Here is a 17,532-nt window from a genome sequence, read left to right on the forward strand (position 1 = left end):
TCCTCTGATAACTCAATAGCAATCAGATTCCAGTAAATCAACATAAGATAAAGGTAGGGGATTGTCCATTTTTATTCTGAAACTGCATTCATGTATGCCTAATTCAATTGACAACTTTTTATTTTCACCTGCAGTTACATGACTTGAATGTATAATTATATTAGTAAAAGAATTAATATGGACATGCAATTGCACAAGTCTTGATGTGGATATCTTTTTAAATGCACTTTACTGTTTAAAACAGGTATAACAGAAGATAGACCTACTGTCTCATGCAAGTGAAAGGCCTTGAGAATTTAGACAATGAATCTAAAATGTTGCAAAGCTGTGGAGTCCCTGGCTGATTCTTGACAAGAAAAATCATTCCAGTGCCCTAAGACATAAGTTCTCTTGTGTTTTAAAGAACGTACCCTTCATAGGAAACTGTTAGGCCAGCAACTGGTGAAGTATCACAGACAGTCCAATAGGCAGCAAAGTAGAGAAGGTATTCCAGTAAAGATACCCAAAATGCTATGTTCGCAGCCTGATAGATATTTATCTTGAATTTCTTCATGAATAAGCCTCCAAAAAAATACCCGACGCATATAACTGGTAAGTTGTAAACACCTATTTAAACAAGTGAAACTTCCATGTTAAAATAAAGGAGACCGTCAAAGCTACTTATAAAGGAAGACTGTGCTTAGTGAAGACATAGACTGTCTGTGTATACCGAATAATTAAAGTACAGTCAGAAATAGGTCTCTACTGGTTCCCTTGCATACCCAAAACATCTGCCAAAGTCAACAGCAGTTGGGAACTGCTTGGAGAGTGAGCTAGAGGGTAGGACTGAAATACTGAAATGACTGATTGGAAAATTGCAATCTGGAGCTGCAGTCTAGTTCCAAGACAAAAAAAAAAAAAAAATAGGCAGGTTTTCAATACAGCCTCCCTAGCTGAGAGGAACTCAACAGGAAGATAGGCTAGGTGGAACACATCTTGGTGCACCCTGGCCATCACAGAAAGGAGGAACAGACTTTCAGTTTTGATATGGGATTACTGAACATGTTCTCATGTCTCATGCTTTTGCTGTTTGGTACTTTAATGAAGCAAAGATTGACTGAAAGACATTTAGGAAGATGTGTGTTTTATACAACCATCACATGGCGTGGTTGGCTTTGCTTACAGCAATGTTGGTTCTCTAACAGTACTTGTCTTGGGGTCATGGGTGGGCATGGATAATGTGGGGAAAAGGAAGGCTATCAAACCTGAATTTGGATCCTCTCAATGTAGCACGTATTTCAGTATAGAAAACTGCACTGCTAGGCTGTTTTTCAGACAATGTCAACACAACCCAGATAAGATGTATGATATTTATGAGTCTTTGGATACACAGCTTCAAAATGCTGGAAACAGAAGGCAATACTAATACTCATCAGGTCTGGCACATTCTGTGTGGCAGGTTTTAAAGAAAATTGTATAGTACTGTGAAAGATGAGCACTGAGTTAAGGAAGAGAACTATGGCTAGATATATTTGAAAAGGATTCTTCTATAATGATTAAATAAATTCTAGTCTAATTGAGTCACTGCAGTTAAACAAGGGAACGCTGAGAATTTAAGACATGTTAAAAACAGAATCATAGAAAAGCTCATACAGTTTCAGGATATTTGCTTTGTGCTACAACTACTCGCTGTTACCATTTCCCAATGCATGAACACCTCGTCCTCACTCTTAAAAAAACACAAGCTAATAACGAAGAGACAAAAAAAGACAGCTCTTTGGTCAGTGCTTTCCTCCCATGGCGTTCTGCATATGGAAGAGGATCTGAGGCTTTCAGAAAGCCCAAGACCAATACCTGAGTAGTGGAGATGATGGAAAGTGTTGAAAATCGCTGGCAGTTTTAGCTGTGCATAGTTCAACTCAACTATGTCTTCAGATTGCTAGTGAAGTCATTTTCATGAACATGAAATCTACATTCTGCTTTATAGTATACATTTTAATCAAGATAATATAAACACTGGGCCCACACTCTCTTGATGGAAATTAGCACAACCTATTTGAGGTCAGTGGTGCAAATTTCATACTGGCTGAACTTTCTGGGCCAATTCAAAACATAAGAATTAGATTATAAAATACTGCACAGAAAATTAGGAGACGCTTAGCAGGAAATGCATGATTATCTAGAAATGCTCTGTAGTGTGGAATCTCTCATTGATAAGAGCATTTGACCGTAGTATGTATATGTATACATATACACATGAACATATTTATATATATTATAAAAAAAAGAGAGGGAATTTGCATAGATGTCACTAGTTGGTAGAACAGAGCAAAGTAAAATGCAAACATACCAATTAAAAAGATGGCATCTGATGCAGATTTTCCAAACTGCTGTTCCAGATATTTGGGCATGAAAGATATCATGCCATTGAAGGCACTGAACTGTAACACAGTTATGCATATGAACAACATATAAACTGGGTTGCAAAACAGAGCCTTGAGGAAGGGGATGAAATCTGGAATGAAATAATGTAATGAGTTAGTGTGGTGCTTTATGAAAAGAATCACCCGTTACTCAGTGTGGCTGAAGGGGGAAGAGGGTAACACAAATGGTCCTTAACTGGACCAGGCTGATTCTTGTGCTTTGCCGGACACGAAAGGCCAATGACTTGCTTAGCCCAGGCTACCCCACCGTGTCTCTTCCACACAAAGATAACCTCACACACACACACACATACACCCCAATGCATGCTGCTGCTTATAAAACAAAAATCACAGTAATAACCTTATTGTAAAAGTTTCCTGAAACTTTTTAGGTGTATAATTACTGAACTTTACACCTACAGATTTGCAGCAGCAGCTATTCCTGTATCTTTCCTACTCCTTTTTCTCTCATCCCATGTCAGCAGAGCATTCACCAAAATCCCTTTCCTGCATCTGGCATGTACGAGGGGGCAGGGGTGTAAACACACCAGATGGCTGTGACAACCTGCTCACAGAAACTTGATCATGGATTTTAGTTATTGCTACTATCAGTGATGGGGCAGAAGAGGCCTGAAGATGGATGTGACCACAGTTATTCCTACTGTAATCTCGAAGTCTGGATTCACCAGTCTTCAGCCAATTAAATGTCTCAGTAATTGACACAGGTCTTTGTGTCATGCCCATTAAGTCAGGATCTGAACCATAAAAAACCCCACAGTTCCTCTTTGTCTAACATTCACTATTAATTAATGTGCTGAGCTATTGTCAAGAAACTCTGCAGAAAAACATAAGCATCTGTAAAACAATGACCATGCTTCACTAAAGTGGTCACCACTTAGGACAGTTACATATCTCTCAGAGGTAGGCAAGTATCTTACTAGAAAAGGATCTGTATGCAAGTCTTGCAAAACTGAGTCAAATATCTGAAACACTATAAATAGGCTGTATTATTTTAATATATATCATATATATTTATATATATGTCAGTTTATAATCAGAGCTTTCTGAGGAAGAGATTTCTTTTGACTATAAATACTTCAATTTTTAACTTGAAATCCTTGGCAATTAAAAAGCTGTCTGAGCACGTCCTGGTCAATAGGCTCTAAGTGTCCCTGCTTGAGCAAGGGGTTGGACCAGGTGACCTTCAGAGGTCCATTCCAACCTCAACCATTCTGTGAAATGAGAAGACTGTTAGTTCAGGATATTCAGGGACAGTGGACATTCACACCAACACAAGGAGGGGATGATGAAGAAAACGTAAGCTCTGAAGAGCCTCTGGAGTACTAGGACCCACAGCCCGAGCTAGAAACCTTTCCTCACCAGACCAGTACTTTATTCATGGATTCATTTAAGGCTACATGACAGCAGAGAAAGATGCCATGTTTATCAATGTTGCAACATCAGCTGGGATCTGAGTACTCGCTCTCAGTATAGTGAATTTGCAGGACTCATCTTGAAACACCACGGAAAGCTAGCTGGCACTTGGCATTTTCTGAAAATGAAGGTCCTGTCAAGGGGCCCTGAACTGGGTATACAGAATCATGAGACTACTCTGAAGATCATAGCCTTTGACATATTTTATTCACTTACTTTTCCAACTAGCAAAAAAAAATGGGGGAAAAAATAGCTTCCTAAAGATATATAGATCTGAAAGACCACAGATGTGAAAGTTGCCAATGGTAACATGAATAAATGTAGGTCAAATAGATCCTTGTTCAACAGCCATGAAATGTTTATGAGACACTTAAGCGCCTGTCAATTCCCATTCATGGCTTTAAGTTGGACTTCAGAAATGCACAAGACTTATGCTGGTTTTCTGTTTTCTTCACAATGAATGTGGACTACAAGCAACTAATATCTGCAACTTGTCCACAGCACACCGACTGTAATATTCTTAACCAGATTTCAGTGTATTAATCCCCTATGTGGAAGAAAAGATCCAGATCTACATACACCTAAAATGCAGGAGTGGGGAAGAAGTGAATTCAGATCCTGGATCTATGAAATTAGCTTTCTTCCTAATTCCTAAGAAGCCATTCTAAGTCACTATGCAAATCCTCTATACTTCAGAGAGGCGAAAAACAGAGTATGCATTTCATACCTTGGACCCATCTTTACTTACAAAAATACACAGACATGGTTCACATCTTAAGGACTAAAATAAGAAGGAAATAAAATACAACGTAACTTGCCTTTAGCAATTTCATACATGGTCTGTTTGGCTTCATCTTTATCATTTTCTTGCAATGGTACTACACTTTTTTTACTCTTCTCCTCAGATTCATTGCTTTCTCCTTCCTTCACAAGTGACTTGGGCAAAAACCAAAAAGGTATTCCCGCAAGAAGATTCAGTGATGCACAAACCAAAATGCCCAGCCACCATGCTCCAACCCACCGGGCATCAGTAGCTGTTATAGTTATGTCCTCTATTAGAAAAAAGAAAAAAAAATAAAGAAAAAAAAACCACAAGAAACAACACATTCTTTGCTGTCATTTTGTGTTTTCCTAGTCATCTCTGACGTGATATATTAAAAGCATTTTAAAGATTCTTAAAATGAGACTGATGAAAGAGAATAGTCTCCAGTCTTCTATTCTAATGTTGCTAATTTTCTGACAAATTTAGGTGGTTTATATTAAATTCATTCTAGTCCTTTCCTTTGTTAAGCCAGGTGACACAATTGTTCGTCAAATAATTTTGATGCAGATTCATTTGTGTATGTATGCATTCAATATTATCGGATATTGTACACAGATTTGCCATTCTAAAAGAAAAAACCAGCAAACTCATAGAATTAAGACATCTCATATTAGCAAAGAAACATCTTTTAGTGCTGATAAATACACCATCATACCTACCAATTTATAGGTAAGATTTTATATATTTATTCATTACCTGCATCTACTGATTCCAGATCAACAAACAGTTCTGCACAGAATGATGCCAACAAGAAACCAAGGAAGGGGCCAATTACGGTTGCTGTATGTAGACATCCTAGAGTACGAAAAGGAGAAAATATACTAAATTAGAGCCTGGACACAATAATGTTCTTGGAATTGTTATATATGCTTAGGACAGCTCTACTGAACCGACATTTGCGCCTAAAAATGGCTTCATTTCAACAAGTTAATCTCTAGTTAGATTACAAATTCTACAGTATTATTATTTTGATAAGGCAATAATTTCTGTCTTCTCTCTTCCTTTACTGGACTGAAGGGAGTCATAATAGTCCTCTCTTTTGCTTTTGTTTGTGTGTACTTGTCTCCAGGGGAGAGGAGTTATCACAGCAGGGTAGATTTACCCAAGTAGAAAGGTGAATTCTCTGCTTTGGCAAAATCCTCCAAATATGAAATGCCTAAAGGCATGATGGGGGTTTCACCCATTCCTCGTACTATGTTTCCAACCATCACAAATATCCACAGCAAGGACCCAGGCTCTTTTTCACATTCTGTGAATAAAATAAGAATCCATAATTAATATTTTAATTCTAACTATTAATTAAATTCTGGAGACAAAGAATTGACCAAAAGCTTAAACTTTAGTGGATATGTCTGTCCTGTAAAACAGGGAAATAAGTAGCTGTGATACTTGAAAGGCTCCAGCACCAGAAGCTGTTGCACTTGCTGGACTAGGTTTAAATCCCTCCCCTCTCCATGCCATACCTTATCTAACCACCTGGCAGTCCAACCACTGCATAAGCTAGGCCCTTCCCTTTACTCATCTCCCCACCAAAACTGCCATTTTCATGTCAGTGAAGAGAAGACAGTCCCTGAACAACAGTGATGAAGTGATGAAAAACCATGCCTGACTAACCTGATCACCTTCTACAACAAAGTAATACTTTCTGTTGACATAGGGAGGGCAGTGGGTGTTTTTCACATGGACTTCAGCAAAGCATTTGCCACTGTTTCCCATAGCCTCCTCCTAGACAAATTGGCAAGACTGGATGGACAGTCTGAGAGGTGGCTGGGGAACTGGCTCACAGGCCACACTCAGAGGGTGGTGATCAGTGACTTTCAGTCAGGCTGGCAGCCTGTCACAAGTGAGGTACCCCAGGGACCGATACTGGTCCCCACACTATTAAACATCTTCGTAAATTATCTGGATGATGCAATGGAAAGCACTCTCACCAAGTTTGCTGGTGACACCAAACTGGATAGTGAGCTGGACACATTAGGAGGGAGAGCCATCCTACAGAGAGACCTGGGCAGGCTAGCAAGAACAGCATGACCATCTCTGTGAAATTCAGGAGTCTTTTGCAATGTTTTGGGTAGTTGTTGCATAAAGCCCATACATTGTCATTTGATTACAAGAACATTGCCATTTGGTTATAAGAGCATTGTCTGAAACAAACCAGACAACTCCCTGATTTCACAGGTGCCACCATTTGCTTAAAAGAAAGCCATGCCAGTGCGGAAGATGTGGTGGTGTTCTACCTTTGCATGGAATGAGATTTCTGAGCTTTTCAGCTTCTTTGCCTTGATTCAGACTGCTAACTTTTGATTCACTATTGTTCATAAGCCCCCAGAAAAGCACATGGAGAGTAAATTCATCTGTGTCTAAATCACTGGCTGTATGCCAGTAACTTCAATTGGCACTCTACACAACAGTCCTCACCACCTGGAAACCCCAGCTTAGACCCTTACCTCAGAGCTCTGTTCTAGCACTACAGATTTTTGCCTTGCATGTCAATGACCTCCCTATCCAGAGATTTCATCTGTCCTGATGCTACCTGTTCAGGTATTCAATTTCAGATTTGGGACAGCTTGAGTACAATGCAAATTCTGATTTGGAAAGTAACATACAAATTCTACCATATTTGGTGCATGTCACCAAATGTTACAGAAAGGTTTTGTACCTCCATCACACCTCTTCAACTCAGAAGGTCAGTGCTTCCCTGAGAAGGCACCCACTGGCACATAGCCTGCAATTTGCCTGTCTGGGCAGGGCTCGGAGGAACTATCTGACTCACTGAGCTTTATACAAATCTTGATCAAAATCAAGATCCAGAACGATATATATGGCCAGTCTCCAGAATCTACCTGGGGATCCCGCTCTCATTTTATTCACATCTGTCCTCCTACGTAACTCAGCAGAATACTGTGCTGCAGCACAATCATGTTGGTCCCACATCAGGACAGGTGTATCAGGCACTATATGACCTTTAGTACTTTCTTTCCCTCCCTGAACTTGAATTTCTTCGTCTCATACAGTCTGCTTCAGGTTCCACTGTTCTCCGTGGTCCACTTTGTCATGCTGAGACTTCTCAGTGCCAATTCGTTAACAAGTGAAAACTGGCTTTGTTAGCAGGACCTGATGACTTTCTGAATGAAAGTATTACTGTCCAGAGATCAAGCCTGGGTTTCCTATATCAATGTCAGACTGCTGTCAGCAAACATGGGCAAAGCAATCCACATGCAGATGTGGTCAAATTTAAACCAGTTTTTGCATCATACAGGGGTTGGACTCATATGTATGAACATCACAGTTTTGCTTGTCCATAAACTAATAGGGAAATTATCACCTTACCCAAGTATTGCCATAGGCTTGAGGACCTATGGGTTCTAATGTGTATATTGAATGGCTGTATAATTTACAAGAAAATGCTCTACCTATCTATACCTTAGTTTGTGCATTTATAAAATAAAGAAAAACACTATCTGAAATCTTCAAATGAAAGATTAAGACCAAGTGCTATCAAATATAAACTTTTCTCAACTTTTCTTTGTGAGGATGGAAAAATTAATGCCTTAAGTGACATGCAGTCTTGGAAAGCTCGGAAGACACATCCATTACTAAACGGAGACAGAAAACTACAGCACAACATCACATGTTCATACAGTATTACAGCAGTGTGATTCACCTTTATCTAGCACACAATGATGGAACAACCATCACAAAAGACAGCTAACTGTGGGGTTCATCTCACCTAACTTTTGCCATCTACCAATCATCTAAGGTTCCAACAGTCAGTAGGCACATCCAGGAGGTAATCTGACCCACCCTAAAGTAAAGACCCTGAATGTCCTTACAGCAAGTGACACACTCTGCAAGAGCTCAGTAGTCTCTTTTGACAACTATCAAGGGAACCTAAAGAGATAATTCAGACTAAATGCTTCCCTTTAAGGTAGCTAAAGACTCAAGACATTAATCCCATCCACAGCATGAGAATTTTGTATGTGATCATTTAACAGTTGCTTCTGAGCCTTTTGACTCCATAATAGTTACTTTATAAGCCTGTTGCCAGTGCACATAGATCTTTCAGTCTGCCAGGTAAGTTTTAGCCTAGTTTAAACTATTTTCTCTTTTCTCTAAATGAAAATGGATCTATGTTTTTGCTTTACCTCTATTTCTTATGTGGTACAATGAAAAAGCATCCTGATCCCATTTACTCGTTGTCCAACTATGTTTCCTACCTCCTCACAGTATCATAGTATTTCAAGTCAAAAAGAGGAACATTTGTGAGAACCACCTGGTGTTTTATTTCCCCAAAGTGGACTGGCAGTGTTGTTAACCAAGGTGTTGGGATCTGTGAAAACTGCATGAAAAAAAAGTTACAGCTCTGGAGTCACAGACTAAAGAAGCAAGAAGGCTAGGAAATTTCCTGACTTCTAGGTTTTTTTTTTTCCTGACTTCTAGTTTTTATGCCTGCAAAAGGTACTGATCAAAAGCAGGATCCTGAAATAAAAATAAAACCCTATTTACTTAAACACTATAAAAACTGAGGAAGAAGTATTAATAGACATAGGAAGAGTCATACCTGTTGATGGTTCCTCTGTAGGTAAAGAGATCAAGCTTTGATTAACAAGGCACAGAGGCACAACTGAAAAATTCTCCCATTGTGAAATACTGCTCTCAATATGATACCTGTTTGAATCAAAGGAAATCATGTGTATGTTAAGAAGAAATACATCAGAACCGCCTCATAAATCTGTACTTCAGTAATGAAGCTACCTATAAGAAGAGTGTGTAGCTATAGGAAGAAGGAAACCTGCATCAAAAGTTAACTGAGCCTTAGTAACAAACCAGGCTAGGGACAAAGGAACTCTAGCAGGGCATCAGCCCAGTGTTTTATCCAGTCTGTTATCCAGCCTCTAACATAAACTTGTAACATGCTTCAGGAGGAGCTGATGAAAAATTCTAATGAAATTCCTCGTATCATCTTCTCTCCTACTCTTCTTATATTCTAATATAATTTACACCCTAAGCAGAGGGTGCCACCAAGGCTGTCAGAGCCATACCACATTGGACATAACAAGATTAGAGGATCTTCCTTTCTCAAAAGATTATTATTTTTTTAAACCAAGAAAAAATACTGAAAAAGTTGTTAAAGAACCATTATGACCTGTAAAGGCCTTGCAACACAGCAGGCAGGTATGATCTGTCATGCAGGCTCCAGACCAAAGACATCTTTAAAAATAACCTTGTTTTGCCCATCCAGGTAGATAAGAGCTAGCAGTGTAATGTGACAGTATCACAGGCCACTGTTTCTTCAGAGAGTTCACACCAGAGGTAGCACAAGGATGAAGGCAAGGTCAAGGGAAGGTGCCCAGCAGAGGGGTGACTCTCCTCAGGAAGCGATGACTGACTTTTGAAGCCATCTCAGGAGCAAAATGAAACAAGCTGCTCTACAATTACCATACCCTACCCACACTCAGCAACGTCTCTCTCAATAAACAATATTATTTCAGTGGGAGAAGTTGTGGATTAAGGCAAGTAAGGATCACAGAAGCTGCTTGAGCTAAACAAAATACTCACCTTCCAAAGAGGAAATGAGGAAGTGATATCAAAAGACACCCAAATGACAGAACTGTGCAGCCCAACGCAATTATTCTGGGTCTGTGAAGCTTTGCTCCGAAGTAGCTCACAAATGCTATCAGCAGCAAGTTGCCTGCAAAAAGAACCTGGTTCATATTTACAAACCAAGGCATCCTTATGCCTTTTCAAGTACAACACAAATTTTAGTATACCTTGTTAGCTCAACGTCTGTTGCTTCTCTTGTCTTGTACAAACTGTAACTAGACAGGGAACTGCCTAAACGATATGGTAATTCCTTGCTGTCAGCTTTTTGCAAAAGAGTTACACAACATGGAAAGAGCATGAGAATAGAAGGCAGAATAGAAAAGAGATCGCGGTGAGAGAGATTTTTGACTGCACCTATCTAGAGAAGAAAAAGAAACTACTTTACACAGAGACCAGGCCTAGAGGCTGCAGAATAATAGCTGGTTTAGGAAGTTATTCTCCTAGGATACTCTAGTTCGCAACATGTAGGAAAACAGAGAAATATATATCCAAGTGGTTTTATACTGAAAATAATTAACTAAAGATGACATAGAGAGAGAAAAGGAATAATAACATATTATTAATTTCAGTAATAGTTTCAAAGGAGAAAAAAAATACAGAGTTTAGTACCTAGGACCATTTAAAAACATAAATGAGCTAAAAATCTCCATTGTCCTCAACTTCCAGTTCAGAATCAGCTGATTTTCTCTAATCTTCATTTATTACTATGCAAATAAGAAAAGAGCCAGGCTTCCTGTCATGAATCAGGCCCTATAATAACATCAGTTTAGAAATTGTACACCTACTAATTTTTTGATCTTTTGCATCAAAAGAACAAAACCATGCCTCTTAGTGATGAGCAGCATGCTCTGAAAGAACATAACATCTGGGGTTTTGTGTATGATTGCTAGAAAGACTGTATTGAACCTGTGGTTTGAATGACACTTAAAGATGTATACTTACATCATTAGGACTTACATGGTCCTCATAAATTATGTCTGCCACATATGCTGGCTCTTCATCATTTCAAGTATTATTTTGATTATTCATAGTTATTTTACATCCTTGGAGATAAGAATGCCACAACTTGTTATAGAGTTATAGAGTCCATATGAGAGGATAATTTATTTCAAATAATAAGCCTTTTACATACCACTCCACCAGTCTTGGCCATTTCATATTGCTTAAAGTCTCCTCCTTATCAAAGCAAAAATATATTCTGGGTATTCCTCCTGTAGCATAACTTTGAGCTGCCCCATCAGACTGCTTTGCAGGAAGCAGCATGGTGTTGCCAGCAGTTTCTTCTTCTTGCACATGCAGATATAGGAGACAGGGGAGAAAAAGCCTTGTCTCCCCTCCCCATCAGTGTATATGACCCTTTTCAGATCATTTCCTCAGCTGAGCCAGGGATAACGATCCACATTGTACCATTTATAAATGGTATAAAACACATCCTCTAAAGATCTTTATTTAGATGGGTTTGAGCTATCAGGCCTTTTGTTTGACATTTTTGGCAATGACAAGACAGAAGCTTGTCACTGGGCAATAAAACTCACTGATAGGCAAGGCAAGTTTCACTAAAAGTAGAACTGGAAACTTTCTTTACACTTGTACAGGTATGAAATCTTGAAATACTGTTGATTCTGAGTAAGGAGACAACCCACTCCAACCAACTTTGGGACTGATTGAAAGAACTGTAAAATGCTACATATGACCTTAAATTCAAACAAAGTTTATAAAATCTTTCTGGTTTGTTCAGAAAAATTCAACATAAAGCTCATAAAGTATTTCTATTTTGTTAGTTGCTCTGTCATATCTTACAATAGTGCAGAAATTAGCTGAACCAGCTTTTAAGCCTAAACTCCCTCATTTAAGTTGTCCTGTTAGTTTCCAAGGCACTAAATGTGTAAGTACCAGCTGACACAGTAGGAGAGAGTTGGTCACTTACAGTAATCCACAGATTGCTATGGACACGAGGGTCACTAGTACATGCTCAGCCCATGTATTATATTTTCAAAGAATAAGAAATAGTAAAATGATTGATTACCAATTTCAAAGCTTCCATTAATGATCCCCACTAAAGAAGCTGGAATATTAAACTGTTTCTCTATCTGTGTGTACATGCTGTTCATGTAAGCACCAGACATCGTTTTACCAACATATGCAAGTGATAGTGACAGCAGAAACACCTAGGAAGGAAAGAGGACAACGCATAAAGAATTCAAATTACATTTAGGAATATTCCATGGTTATTTTCCCCATCAAAGATGTGCTCCCAACTGACACAAGTGAACAGTTCTGTTCCACTGATATGTGTGTAAATCCTATCACCTATCTTTGTGCACAGAAATATGGCTTCTCTAAAAAAAAAAAAAATGTATTTTGTTCTTCACCTGCTCCCATTGACCAAGAAGATCTTCAGATACCTTGAACCCCATTTCCCCAGGCAAGACAGGGAAAGCACAGCCTCTCCCATCACGCATCTGCTGCAGCATTGCCATCTGCAGGACTGAGTAACATCTGCAGCCAGACCAGGATGCAAAGACCTTTGCACCCTTTGCTAATCTGAATGACAAATTACTTGCAGAACTAAGATTGTTTCCTTTAATCGAATTACTTGATCAAGTATCTGCTCTCCCATCTCGGTAGAGGTCATGAGCCCAGAACGAGTCATTTCAAACAGGAGTAAATGATGTATCCTTCTTACAAAAATCTAGTAGCAACTGACAGTAAAAAAATAAATACGAGTATAAGCAGTAGTATTCAAATCCTTCTAACTTTAGGGCTCAACAAACAGTATTTATGAAATGAAATCAATAGTATTTTTAAATATATATGCCATAAATGCTAAAAAGCATAAATAATGTATCTGAGCTTTGAACTACTGTTAAAACCAAGCTAAATTTTACAATATTTTATACCGCTTCTTTACAACTTGAATAGTCTAGGGTACACCTACAGCCAATTTTTACTTCCATGTCACAATCGGTAAGGCTTATTTCACAGGTTTAAGAAGGAATGGTAAACACGTCACACTAAGGGGGTTACACACATTCAAAGGTGGAGCTTCCAAGGAGCAATCAACCATACTTCCAACACATCACAGAGTGTAAAGTTCAGGGACATAAAAAGCAACACGTGATTGCTTACATACTTGCTTGACCTCGGTTAAGGCATTAAGGATAAGGAAAGAAACAGAGCTTATTCATTCATTTAGTCTGCACTGCAACTTCTACCAAACCACTCTAAGTGCAAGCAATTACAGTTGTGTGTTCATACAAAATTGCTAAAATATTTCTGTACCTTAAGCTTAGAAATGCAGCAGAATTTGTTCCCTGTACGAGGCTTCTCAGTTTCTTTCATGTTGCCTTTTTTAATTGATCCCAACGTCTATTTCTAAGTCTGTCCAATGATCCCGTTACAGTACTAAAATGATGAAAAAAAAAAGAAAGAAACGTTCTTGTCCCATGTTTGATAAAAATAAGATTCCTTCTAAGGTGTTTGACATTTGAGCATTTTAAATAATTTCAAACTGGATTCCAACAAAACTGGATTCCAACAAAACCTACAAGCCTATACACTTTATTCTAATCAAGAAAACTTGACATGTGAACATCAAAGTAACAGCAATCTATTTCTCTTCAGATACTAAATTCTGTCAGCAGATACAACCAGTAAACAAAGAACAGAAAAAAGAGATGTTCTGAGGGCAAGCTAGTTTGTCTGTAATACAGCTTTTCAGCCCCTTCACAAGCATTTGGTACTGACCATTGTAGGAGACCGCATTATGGAGACCTATATGTTTGAGTTGATGTATGCACCTGCCTCCATGGTCTTTATTTACTATGCCTGTCCTTGCTAGCCATAAAAAGAACATTTAGTTCTGCTCTGCATGATCTGTTGAGCTCTCCCCTGTTCCAGTGGCATCAAAATAAATGTGTTGATTTTAATAGAAACCGTATTGCAGACTAGGGTCTTGGAATTAAAATTAGGAGGAGAAAAAATAAAACAAAACCCACCAGGCCAAATTAAGTTCTAAATGGAAACAAACCAGACTGTGTTCTGGTTCCCCTCCCAAGATTTGCAAAAACATCCCTCTTTATTTGTCTGCCTAGTTTTAGTCATCTCCATCTCAACTTAATGGTTAGACCTTCTGGTAGTGTTAAGCCACCTGTTTTCTTACACATCTTACATATTTCCAAAAAATGTGTTCAAAGAAGGAGCAATATATTCCAGGAATATACTCACCTGTAAAAGCCTTCACATCTGAGGGTCAGCACAATGAGTTAAACAGAGAGAACACCAGTTTAAAGATTTATCTGTAATGACTGCCACAAAGGCTTCATTAAATCAAGTTATCCAGTGTAGCTCCCTGCTGCCTGATGGAGTAAGCTGGGGAAAACCAGGGCAAGTCAGAGCCCTACCTTGTAGTCGGGATGGATATAGGTTAATTTTCTCTTTTTCAGCTCGAATATGCTTTCAAAGTGCAATCTTGCAGCACCTGCTCTTCTCTATGTTTTCCACTTCAGAATCATGGCTGGGGAGCAAGCTGTCCTTGACAAGCCCACCAATGGGACTGAATTGCCTTTCACATTCTTCAACCCAACACCCTCTCAGTCAATCTCTTCAAACACTAATTTCTACAACAATGTTAATCCTCTCAAATCTGTTTCTTAACTAACTTGATTCCTAGCAAATTAATGGATATTAACTCCTTCTATATCTACCTCCTCTTTTTAGTCTCTAAAGTATAATGCATTATTACAGCATTCCTGGAAATACTTACTTTACAATTAAGTGTAGGTGATCAGCAACTCAGACATTAACTATGATATATAAATAGTCTGTGTTTCTGCTTTGCTTAAAGATGCTTACACAAACTGTGTTCAATCACAGTACTAAACTGTCTTTATACAGCTTTGCACTTTCTGTGCAATTTGGCATAAAAGTTTCTATCCCAGGGAATTGTTTATGCCTTATCTTAATACTACTTTATGCAGACTGTAGTTCACCAGCGATGCCAAAAGGTGAGCAACAGAACAAAAACTGCAGAGGACTTTGTCTGTCCTCTTCTGCTTCTAGGAGCTGGCAATGGGATTCTGTCCCTTACTGTACTAGTCCCTGCATTTCACTACCATACGCAGGGAGCATCATCTGGCTAATTACAGGTTTTCTCTTCTGGTGCTAACAGAAACAAGCCAGCAACCTCTGCCCAAGTTTCTCTCAGGGGCATCAGAAACATCACACTGCCCCTCATATAATTTCAGATGACAAAATGGCAACGTTTGCTTATCTTTTTTAGTACCTTCTCTCAGACCAAAAATTATGGTACAAAAAAATGCATTTCAATCCATTTTTTTCTGGGAAGATTATTAAGATTATTGATTTAATAACTAAATAGACAGAAATACTGTTTCTAGCTATGTTCCTGAGGTTGCTTTCCCCAGATTTAAAATATTTTTGTGGTCACAGTTGATCCAATGGAACAGAAGCCAACACAGACTAACAGCCTAGATTATCAGAGATATAGGTCCGTAACTCACTCAGCTCAGGTGCATTTACACCACACTTTAAATCTAGGTTAAAACTCAAACTACCACTTCTGTGCCTAAAGATGAATCGGTAGTTTTCCCACTCCCTTCTCCCATCTCCCTGCTCTCCAATGTACATTCCTTTTGCTCACCTTGCTTCCACTCTTGGGCTCTCCAGACTCTTCTGCAAACTTTTTTAACTCATTAAACAGGCAAAAATTTGATGCAGGAACAAGATTGCTTTCCAGGCAGTGAGTTGATCTGGCCTGCAGAATGGTTCAACAAGTGTCAGAATCACATAAGCAAAAGAGCAGGAAAGTGGAACCAAGGACATGAGAAGAGAGGGGAAAGTGGGGGTGAAGCAGAGTAGGAAAAGATGGAGCGTGAAACCTGTCCATCTGAGCACCAGCAACGTGTTCTGTCACCTCAAATATTCATGGAACTATGGTCTCAAGCCCTATTCTAAGCTGCCCAGGGCAGCCCTGAACACAGCTGGCCAACTAGGATCAGCACAGCTGTAAGGAGATTATCTCCATCAGTGAACATCCATCAGTATCTATTTAGTCAACAGCAAGAGAAGAGGCAGCTTATGCTACTAGGATAGTCACATTGTGATGAAGTTCTGTAACAAACCACTTGAGGAATTTGCACTGGACAGGTGAGACTATTTGTGCAAAAGTTTGCCCTTGGGTTCTGATTGACCTACCAGCTACCATGTAAACACCTACACTTGAATCCAACTCATAAGCCTGTAGTGTTCACTGAAATTTCAGGGAAGAGGTCAATAAAATCCCTCCTTACAGGATCTTGCTTCTTCAACTTCCTCACTGAGTTGGAAACTTATTTATGGCAGACTAAAAGGCTAGCGGTAACTGCCTCTTCCAGCCATCTCCGCTACTGGACTAAATTTCCACAAGCAATCAGACAGACAGACAAGTGACCAGACAACTCATCTCTAGAAGATACCCACTTTACATAGCGCACAAAGAACTAAAGTGTGTCATGTGGACTGAAGTGTGTCATGTGGACTGAAGTGTGCCGTGTGGACTGTTTTAGAACAGGCTATAGCTACAAAGCAGATCTATAAAGTACAGCATCTGATGTAACTGGGGCTGAACAAGGTTGGCTTAAAAACAAAGCAGGTACATCCCGTGTGGATCAAAGCAGGCTTATTCAGAGTAGCTGACAGCAGCAGTCTAGCATTGAGAGACAGGAGTTTGGACCCACCTGTCCTACATGAACTTGTAAATACATTTTATAGTTTTAAACTGTATTTCACCTTAGCTAACCAATACAAAAGAGAACAGCAGCACACAAACATCTGGATTTCAATGTCTATGAAGCAATATTCTGCAAATTGCCTTGCCCAAATCCCAAGGGGACATCCTATTTTCAATGAAAAATGCATCTTCCATTTTGCTTATCTTAGTCATATAGATAAACTGATAAGTCCATGTTCTGTTTACAAAAAGGATTAAAAATCACGTGACGTAACCAAGCAGCGGGCAATTACAGCATCAGAATTTTTAACTAATTTATTTTTCCAGTTGCAAAAAGCATTCTGAAATCTTGTTTTACTAGGCACAGCTCAAACTGTTACTCAAATGCATACACTGTTAGACTGAGACAAAGGAAAATATTCTCATGGCAAAACAATTAGATACTTACCGTTTTGAAAAGGTTTTCAGAAGAAACTGATATTGTGTGCTTAAACTTTGACTTCTATTCTAAACTGTTGAAAATTAACCCAGGTATAGTT

At 38.9% G+C, this 17,532-nt stretch overlaps 1 protein-coding gene across 7 annotated transcripts in view; it reads right to left on the reverse strand.

Annotated features, from left to right (window-relative positions):
- LOC130150301 (solute carrier organic anion transporter family member 1A2-like) overlaps positions 1 to 17,532 on the reverse strand; it is a 30,245-nt gene that overhangs the window by 4,772 nt on the left and 7,941 nt on the right. For 2 of the 7 annotated variants that reach the window (XM_056341098.1, XM_056341094.1), the window contains exons 1-11: positions 17,442 to 17,491; positions 15,926 to 16,039; positions 13,546 to 13,668; positions 12,290 to 12,431; positions 10,219 to 10,351; positions 9,221 to 9,327; positions 5,762 to 5,908; positions 5,356 to 5,454; positions 4,655 to 4,888; positions 2,330 to 2,494; positions 411 to 606 (exon numbers count right to left, since the gene is read on the reverse strand). In XM_056341098.1, the coding sequence (XP_056197073.1) occupies positions 411 to 606; positions 2,330 to 2,494; positions 4,655 to 4,888; positions 5,356 to 5,454; positions 5,762 to 5,908; positions 9,221 to 9,327; positions 10,219 to 10,351; positions 12,290 to 12,431; positions 13,546 to 13,605 (1,283 nt within the window). In that variant the 5' untranslated portion in view covers positions 13,606 to 13,668; positions 15,926 to 16,039; positions 17,442 to 17,491. Of the gene's footprint in view, positions 1 to 410; positions 607 to 2,329; positions 2,495 to 4,654; positions 4,889 to 5,355; positions 5,455 to 5,761; positions 5,909 to 9,220; positions 9,328 to 10,218; positions 10,352 to 12,289; positions 12,432 to 13,545; positions 13,669 to 14,666; positions 14,807 to 15,925; positions 16,040 to 17,441; positions 17,531 to 17,532 lie in introns of those variants that run through there. The other 5 variants (XM_056341099.1, XM_056341100.1, XM_056341095.1 and 2 more) reach the window with 5 other exon arrangements.

Source organism: Falco biarmicus, chromosome 5, assembly GCF_023638135.1.
Source record: "Falco biarmicus isolate bFalBia1 chromosome 5, bFalBia1.pri, whole genome shotgun sequence".
Classification (NCBI taxonomy): domain Eukaryota; kingdom Metazoa; phylum Chordata; class Aves; order Falconiformes; family Falconidae; genus Falco; species Falco biarmicus.